The sequence below is a fragment of the Conger conger genome, chromosome 6, assembly GCF_963514075.1.
Source record: "Conger conger chromosome 6, fConCon1.1, whole genome shotgun sequence".
Classification (NCBI taxonomy): domain Eukaryota; kingdom Metazoa; phylum Chordata; class Actinopteri; order Anguilliformes; family Congridae; genus Conger; species Conger conger.
The window spans coordinates 49,426,911-49,436,364 of record NC_083765.1 but is presented as its reverse complement, the minus strand read 5'-3'; the positions used below and the strand labels follow the sequence as shown (position 1 = coordinate 49,436,364).

General features: G+C 38.8%; 1 protein-coding gene across 2 annotated transcripts; it reads right to left on the bottom strand.

Moving 5' to 3' along the window:
* Positions 1-5,620: 5,620 nt before the first annotated feature.
* On the bottom strand, positions 5,621-8,707 carry LOC133131368 (Iroquois homeobox protein 5a-like). 2 transcript variants are annotated; one of them, XM_061246688.1, is made up of 3 exons: positions 8,348-8,707; positions 6,955-7,360; positions 5,621-6,612 (listed from the first exon to the last, which is right to left on the bottom strand). In XM_061246688.1, exons 1-3 carry the CDS (start codon positions 8,588-8,590, stop codon positions 5,915-5,917), a joined length of 1,347 nt encoding a protein of 448 aa, XP_061102672.1. In that variant the 5' UTR covers positions 8,591-8,707; the 3' UTR covers positions 5,621-5,914. The 2 variants fall into 2 exon arrangements, with proteins under 2 accessions (XP_061102672.1, XP_061102673.1); XM_061246689.1 differs by having other exon boundaries at positions 5,621-6,609.
* Positions 8,708-9,454: the final 747 nt, after the last annotated feature.

Sequence of the window (9,454 nt, the reverse complement as noted above, 5' to 3'; positions counted from 1 at the left end):
TTCGCAAAAGGCGCAGCTGGTGGAATTTTGGATGTTGAGGAAGGCGGGAAAATCTTATTTGGTTTTGTGACTTTATGATAATACTCTAATACTTTATGAAATTTTTCCTCATAATTTGCTCATTCAGAGTAAGTGGTATTTAACGGAATGAAAACATTTACAAAAGCATCCTTTACATTTATGCAACCAGGTTTGACGTTAAACCAATTTCCATGTACCCTATTATAATGAAAAGACTCATTTATAAAGAACTAAACGTTCCTCCTCCCGTCAGTATGTTATTAATCATTAATATTTAATATCACTGAAAAAAAACGAAAAAAAAAACTTCATCATAGAATTTGCTTTGATTTAATTCCTGACTGACGGCGATTATCGAATCAATATTATTAACTGTACAGTTAATATTAACTGCAGTCCTTGTTTCCTCGTCGCTATTTTCAGGCCTAAGTAAATCACATGCACTCGGCCTGGTATTGAGAAAGCTTTAACAAACCAACCGATGTTAATGCCCAATAAATAATTATTCACAACCGTTACAATTTATAGATTGATGTACAAAGTTTCAAATCACAATTTCAAAAATTAAATGGTTAAATAAAAACATCATGATGTAACAGAATCCTAGCCTATATCACGTTACTTTCACACGCTGGCTGCTCCCGAGGAAATAACTTGTAGCTTCTAGTTAGTATGAATAATGAGGTTATGCTAGATGCGCAGCTACGTTTATTGTTAACATCAACAACTCCGTCCCTGGCAATTATTTGCTTAAACTGTAGAGCCATTGGCTAAACTTTTATAATCGATTAGACTTGCATAAAGAAATTAGAGAAGGCCAGATGGCGACCCGCTTTGCTCCCTTGAGAATTCAATGTGGGCCTCAAATTTAAGAGCCTCCTTTAAAGTGAGTTATGGGCGTCAGGCATGTTTCCCCCGGGTGAGGAGCCGAGGGCTCGTCGGGGATAGGGGGAGTCGTCGTGTTTGTGCAGTCCAGCGGAGGGGCAGTGCACAGCACACAGCTTGGGCCGCTTGGAGAGCTGGATCGAGCTGAAGGGCTAGTCTGGAACAGTTTGCTACGTCTTTGAAGAGAGTCGCCAGGTCCAGATGGGCTTGCTTTGTAGCCCATAATAGGTTCTCTCTCCAAGTTGTATTTGAGAAGCATGCAAGACGGCAAACCCGTTTTCAAACGAACTGGATTAATGAAAACATTAGCCCAATACATTCATAAAAATGTTGAAATATCACAAGATTTTTTAAACTAAAAAAACGACTAAAAACACTGTCATATTGTCAAATCGATGTGAAGAAACACATTGAAGCCTAGCCTACATGCATTGACCGTGATTACCAGGTTTTACGAACCTGGCAAAATTATGTTTGCATGACCAATATGACGCAATGATGATTCCACTGTATATGTTCAGTAGCCTTTAATTTGTCATATTTGAAAATATTTTTCATTATAAATATACATTTATTGGACTAAAATGCAATTTTTTTTATGTAAGTAGGCCAGCGCAACGGTAATTAATTATAAAATGTTTTCCCTGGCAAAGATCAGCCAGTGAGCTGTAGGGCAAGGCTTGCTATCAGACCAATGAATCATGCAGGCCGGCAATGACTCTGTTTATTTATTTGTTTGTTTTCTGCACGTATAGTCTTACAAATAGGCTAAAACTAACCAGCCGTTTTTTTATTTATTATTTCGGTTGCAGCGACAGTTCTTTGTAGGCAACACTGTAGTTCTAGCCTACTTGAAGATGCCTATTTTACTCCCTACAAACATTTTACGGAGACTCGAAAGGTATACCTTAATAAAGGTATAAGTTACTAAAGTTGTTTAATTTTCTAGTCGTGTTTCCTGAACTATCACTTAGGAGCGACGTCAGATCGATTATTCACTCCATGCAGCGCCTGCTTGACTGCGTAGTGTAAAGTAGTGTTATTTATGAATAAAACACTGCAGGAATGCTTAAAAATATTGCATTCATCACGACTGGTGGGAACTTATTAATAGAATTAAAAAGTTACGAACTTAATTATCCAACCGTATATATAATCTTCGCCAAATAGGTACAAGAACACGGCACCTCAGATTGTGGTAGCCTATCACATAATTTACATTAATATATTTGTCAAGGTGCCTTAAATGACTTTGCTATCAGGGTTGATTTTCCAGAAGCACCATCATATCACTATTTTCTCTGATTTCAGTAAAAGCGCACCAACAAGCAAAATAACATAAGCTATGGCTATGGCTTCACAGCAAACGAAATGGAGATATTGTTAGAGGAGGTGGCGCTGAATAATGAAACATTATTTTCCAGTTTTAGGGCCACGGTGTCCAACAAAGCAAAGAAAGAGCTATGGTTAAACACAGAGAGAGTGGGAAATCATCCGTTTAGAAATATAATTTAAAAGGCAATTAGGCAATTAGGTTCAATAAAGTGCAGCATGCATCCAACGTAATGTACAATTGTATTCTTTGCATGAAAACAGTGCTATTAATGTGGTATTTTAGTAACATTATTAGCCAACTACAACTGTATAATTATTAGTGTAGGCCTACATATTGCTTAACAGATTGAGATGTAACTAAAAGCAACAGATGATGTCATAGGCTCGCGGTCGTAACAGTGGTGGCCACTAGCGGAGTGAGCTGACAACGTCGAGCCAAGAGTGGTCCAGACCAACCTTACGAAAGTACCACTTACAGAACGTATAGCTAAGAACGTTTTGGGAAACACGATGAAAGGTTAAGGTATAGCTTAAGGTATAACTTACGAACGACGTAGCGTTAAGAAGGCTTCGGGAAATGCAGCCCCGATTATTATGGCAATCATATGAAATAATTTCGTTGCGGGTTTACAATAAGTAGGCTATTTCAATTAGTTTTTTTGTTTTATCCGTTTTCCCGTGCACGTGGGAACTTATTCACTACCACGGGCATTATTTGTTCTTGCTCCGATTTCAATCAATAAGCCATGATCAGCTATTCAACTGGACGAGAGACGAAAAAGAGAGAAAGGGACAGTTGAGCAAAGTTATGTTGATTGTTCCATAGTTTCCCAAAAACTAGGCCTACTCTAAAGTTGAATTGCACCAATTCAGGAACGGATTATTAATATCTCACGACCTTGCGAAATTGGTAGATCGTTTTAAATGAACATCTTTCCTAAATCAATTTTGATTACATGTCGGCTATCAATACGCAATAACCGAAATGGAGAGAATTCGGTCCTTTTGCGGAAGCATTTTAGATAAACAGCTGCCGGTCCAGGGAATTGTCTTGATTCATTATCTGTCACCTTACTGGAATATTTGAGTAGGTTGTTCAGACTTTATATCGTTGAGCAGGACAGCCTATATTAACTATATGAAATACCTTTAGGACACGTTGGTACCAGGATTCGTTAAATATCTGCATTATACATCAACCTATTTACATCATTCTATCTCTTTCACATGTTTCTGTACACGGGATTACATGTACACGAGTGTGATGCCTATTGCAAAGTTAAAAAGAACGGCTAATTTGGCTGTAAGATTAAAACAATTAATGTGTTTTAAACATTGACTTACATATTTGGTCATTTAGAATAAAATTCCCAAATAAACATGTCCCAAACACAGAACTTCAATTGTGTGGCAACTTCAAATGTGTCACAAACCTGTCTAAATTCCGCATTAAAATCATTTGGGAAAAAAAAAAGAAAAAAAGAAAGATTAATTGATAGTCATTTTCGCTCACACGGAAAACTGCTTCGGATATTTCAATTCCTGGAGGGATCACGAAAGAAAAACATAATTATGCTATTTAGCTGGTTGATGTGCTGCAATCACAGCTGTAGCACACTCTGGTAGATTAAATGTAGAAGCCTCCCGTCTATGGGAACAGAGGACATTAAAGCGCTGTGAATGATCGAAAGCCCGGGGGACGCTTCAGTTGGAGTGCAGAAGGTAAACTATGGAGATTTATGACGGAGAAAGAAATCACCTTCAGGCAAGAGCAATCAAATTACTGCCCACACTGCATGACATAATAATAATAGTAATAATAATAATAATAATAATAATAATAATAATAATAATAGTAATAATAATAATAATAATAATAATAATAGCCTAATAATAAGAATACTGGTTAATTGGACGATTTATTCATGTTGACTCATAAACGTTATTTAATTATAATTGTAATATACTACTACTACTACTATTAATAATAATAATAATAATAATAATAATAATAATAAATTAATAATAATAATAATAATAATAATAATAATACATTAATAATAATAGTAATAATAATCGATTATTATTAATAATAATAATAATAATAATCATAATAATAATAATGTCTTTTCTGCTGCGCTTTGTGTTAGTACTTCCTGGTATTAGCTCGTTTAGAATCATTTTAAACGATCTGATTCATACATCTGTAAAATTATTTAATTTTATGTGTCATGGCTTTATCCGTCTTGGAACAAAAAAAGCTTTTGTGTCAGAAATATTTTAGCATTGCTTTGTGTTATATTTGCTATGGTAGCAGGGGTTAAAAGAGCAGAAATAAAAATGTTTTTTACTTAGTGAAACATGGTAAAAAAATAAACAGAAAAACGAGAATAAAAGCGAAGTGCTTATAGGATCAGGGAACCTTTGTATCTTTCATTCCAACAGGAGTAGCCTAGCCTACCTCTTAACACAGGATTAGCAATGGACCATTGAAATTAGGAGCAAGTCTGACACCTACCTGTCAAACTGGGAAGAGTTGGAATGCAAAACTGGCGATTTAGCCATGCTACCTGGGTTGCACTAACAGTTCTGACAGTACTAACTTTCTTCAGAGGATAATGTTGACATTCAATACACCATTACGGAATATCAACTAGAATTACATAGGCTACTGTATCGATATCATGTCCTTTTGCTGCAAGTCGGCCCATTTTATCAGCTTTGTCGCGCCTGGGAAATCGTAATGAGGACTAAATTTGGCATAAAATCGAACTCATTAGGAAAGTTCGCCGCTTGATTGCTTTGCATACCCCAGCACACGGACTTGGTGTTGCCGGGCTAAATGGCTGCCGTTCTGCTCTTATTCTCTCGTTGGAAATGATAAATTATTGACCTTCAAATAAATAAGCCAATATCATTTTCTAACGCTTATTACAGTTATCCTTTGAAAAATGCTCGTTTCGCCTGGAAGGGTCGTAATGGACTGAAATGTATTCGTTCTACATCATACTGCATTTTCCAGTCTTTTGGGGATTTTTTTATCGCCACTTATTGTTCATCGCGGATAAGGCAAACCGTCCATTTTAAACATTCAATGCATTATTGTTATTATTTGTCTCTGAATGGTGAATATATATATGCCGAGATTAATAATGAAGAACAAAAGAACAACATATGGCAGCTAAACGTGGTCATTAACTGCTGTCATTTCAACTCGCAGTTGATCGATAAAAATGTGATTTTGTTGGGAAGGAAATTCAGAAAGTCAGTTCACACTCAAGGGAATCAGCGGTCAAAAAATATAAATTATTATTTGAAACTATGAAACACTCTGGACACAAGCAGTAATATGTTTATCCCCAAAACAATTGCTGTACAAATAATTTCCATAATTTACTTCAAAGATAGTGTATTGTCCATTTTAAATACAAAAATGCTACAATTAAATATACATATTAGTTTTAATACAAATAGAGTCTCAGGTGGCTGCAGCGATTAAGACAATTCTTAGATTTTACATCATTTGGATTAACCATCCATAAACTAAAAATTGAGAATAATAATTTTCTGATTGAAAATGTTCTCACTCTCCACTGAATTTAATTATTTTGCCAACAAATAATAAATAGGTTACATGTCCAAACGATCGGAGAGGAAGTCAGTATTAAATGTTTCACATACCTTTCTTTAGTTCATAAGGGGAGTCTTTACAGTGATCTACTGTTTGACTTCTCATTTTGCTTTCTCTTACGAGAGCCTCTGCTCTGTTTAATACGGTTTGGCTTAATCCATTGAAATGTGCGGCGGAGCCCGTGCTGGATCCGTGGTTGCTGTGGAGATGTCCGAAGGTGCCATAGTTCGTGTAACCCGGATAAAAATGGGACGTGTAGTAAATTGGCCTTGAAAGTACCGTGCTGTTCGGAAAAGGGCATTGTGTAGGTGAACGCGGCGGCGACGATGCGTTGGCGGCGATCGTGATACTTTGACCCGTTCCTGGGGCCTGCGGCGCGTCGCTGTTTCCTTTGCACCTGTCAGACGACGTTGCGATCTCGGCGAGGGACCAGAGTTTGGGTTTGGGGGCAGAGGGGGGCGGATGAATTACAGACGTCACGTTGCTGCCGCAGTTGATGCCGTTCATCGTGTTGGACGCGTGAAGCATTTCTGAAGACCTCTCCCGCGCAATGAGCTCAGATCCACCAGACACGTTTTCAGGAGAAGAAGTGGTAGCTTTGGATGATTCGGGTAATAAATCTGTCCGGCCCTCTTGCTCTTTTAAATCCGAGTCCGTCAGAAGGGGGTCTATGTCTTTGACGAGATTCTCCTCTTTAAATGTGTCACACGTAATATCCTCCGAGTTGAGTTTATGTTCTGCTGCAAGACATTTAAAGCAGTTTAGTAATTGTTGGCTTTGTTGTCTAACCTGTTATAGACAATCTTTCTTTTTTTAAAACTTTAAATTTTTTTTTTACTTAAAACTACATACAAGAAGATGATGAAGAAGAAAGAACAGTTGCAGTTGATTCAGGGCTAACTGCATATTAAACACCATTTATCACCCGCAGCACTCAAGCTGGAAATTAAATGAAGGCACTTCAAGTTTATTGTTATTTAAAGAATTGTCCCTTTCTAATAGAACGCCATTTCCCGGCAATCACTTTTCTGTCCTGAGTGGAAACGACAGAGATGAACATTTGATGAATTCGCTATACAGACCTGACTCGGTGTCCGTCGAGTCGCCCTTGTCTGTGGTCTTGTGCGACTCGTCTTCGTCATTCTTCTCTAGATCGATGTTCTCATCCTCCTCCTCGTCCTCGCTTCTGTTCCTCGGGGTCCAGGTCATCTTGTTTTCCTTCTTGAGCCTCCTCCGCGCGTTGGCGAACCATGTGGACACTTGCGTGAGGGTCATTTTGGTTATTATGGCCAGCATGATTTTCTCACCCTTTGTGGGGTAGGGGTTTTTCCTGTGCTCACTAAGCCAGGCCTTGAGAGTGGCGGTGGCGTCCCGGGTTGCGTTTTTCCTGTATGCAGGGTCCCCGTAAGGAAAGGAACCCAGGGAAGCCGCGTAGGGGTGATATCCTAAAGAACCGGCCATGCCTGCCGTGTGATCATATGGTGCTCCCTGAAATACAACGGATAATACAGACAACACGCTTTCAGTATTGTGTAGGCTATTGCACAAAACGAATCTTTGCGAAAACAATAACCCAAAAAATTAAATACACATTTAAACACATAGACACATTTAAACGTTTCACAATTAGGCCTACATCATTTACCTTTAAATAAGGTTGCAAATGTAGATGATTTTTGTTACCTAAAGACTATTTTCTGCCTTCAACTTTACTTTGATTTTTACTTTGAAGTTCTATAGCAAAGGAAAATCCCGAGCTGCTTACAACAAATGCTGTTTGTATCAAGATCAATTTTGCATTTACTCGTCGGAAAACCGGACTATGCCTTCCATGTGAGTGGTACAAAATGTAGACCCCATCAGATCCCCATGCTGATCTGGCCTACATAATTAAGTAATTTGGCTCCATACACACAGTCGTCTTTTGTGCTGATAATTGTATATAATACGGCGGTTGCTTTTACAGACAAATGATTAATGGTTAAAGGAAATATAAATCATTTAAAAAAAGGTAATAAAATACGACGTGCCTCGGAGTAAAAAATCTAAATCAAAGCATTGAAATCTCGGGTAATACAAGCAGATAAATACAGTCACTGCGTCCAAAAATCAAATTACATACACATTGTATTACATAGCCAACTTCTGCGTGGGAACGGAATAACTACTATTTTGTCCAATTTCATTACAAAGTAGGCGATATTTCAATGTAGCCTGTCTGTCGATTTCTTTCGTACGAATTGCGCGAATTAATTTAAATGATGGGTTCAAGTGAATCGTTACATAATTCAGGGTATCTTTGCGTAAAATAAAAGATTACCAAGTACATCCTCGTACAGTTATTCGCAAGGTCGCAGTCACTTTACTTAACATTGTCTACATAATCAATCATAAACTTTTCACGAAGGCTAGTTGTTTCTGCTTTGTTGCGGCGGCGCTTCACTGGACTAGGGTAGCCTACACAAACGCACTCACCACGTAAGACGTAAATGTCGCCGCTGCCGCCGTGTCTGCACCGTATTGGAGATGAGAGTTGTAGCCAGCCGATGGATTAGTGAATGCTGTAGATCCGGCATATGGAGCAAACGCAGACCCCGAAGAAGATCTTCCTAGTTCCTCGGTCCGGGGTCCCGAAATCACACTCGTACTGTACGCCGGACATGAATACAGTGCCAAAGAAGCTGACGGCTGATACAAGTAGCCCTGAGGATACGCCATAGCAGAAGTCGAGAACAAGCCACTTACTTGGGCACTTTCCTTTATATATTCACAGACTTTCTGATATGAACCATAGAGACGACTCGCGATGACAGACCAATGTCTGCTTCCCTTATGTGCTTCCTGTAAAGACAATACAAAAACAATAATAAATAAAAATGTTTATGTCCGTAATTATGGTTGCCTCGCTCTCGTCGTTCTTTTGGACTTCACTCGCGGTCCCCTCCGTCGCGCTCTATCGGGCACTGAAGAAGTTTTTTTTTTGCCTTCGGATGGTTGCTTTGCTGCTGCTAGGATGCTAAGTTGGAAATTGAAGATTCTGACGCGCTTCACGCTCCTCCTCTTGGGGTGTAGTCAGCGAAGGGAAAGACAAGCCCATGCTGGGTTAGTACAGCTCTGTCAAATGATTTACTCTCTCTCTCTCTCTCTCTCTCTCTCTCTCTCTCTCTCTCTCTCTCTCTCTCTCTCTCTCTCTCACACACACACACACACACACACACACACACACACTCTCTCTCGCTTTCTCTTCCCTTTTAACTTTCTCCTGTTTTCTCTAAGCAGGCTCATTTCAACTGGCTGAAGTCGAGCGCGCCCGGTCCTCGGAGATGGCTCTCAGACACTCCAGTAGATCAGATTTTTTCACCGTCGAGGCCGTCACTTTCACAGTTGATTAGCAGCAAACGAGAGCGGCAGACTGCCAGAGGAGACAACGGCTATAAACGGGGGGAAAAGTATTCAATGCAATGTTAACTACTTTTTATGTTTACCCATTTTGCATTTATTTAATACTTCGTGAAGTAAATTTCTACTAGTACGTTTAAGACATAGGGAGTCCAATAATGTTCGCCTAATTGTTCAGCAATC

Coding starts and splice junctions, on each gene's coding strand:
- LOC133131368 (XM_061246688.1), bottom strand. CDS start 8,590: ATGGCGTATCCTCAGGGCTACTTGTATCAGCCGTCAGCTTCTTTGGCA. Junction 7,361..8,347: donor CGACATTTACGTCTTACGTG/GTGAGTGCGTTT, acceptor GTTGTATTTCAG/GGAGCACCATATGATCACAC. Junction 6,613..6,954: donor CTCGACGGACACCGAGTCAG/GTCTGTATAGCG, acceptor AATGTCTTGCAG/CAGAACATAAACTCAACTCG.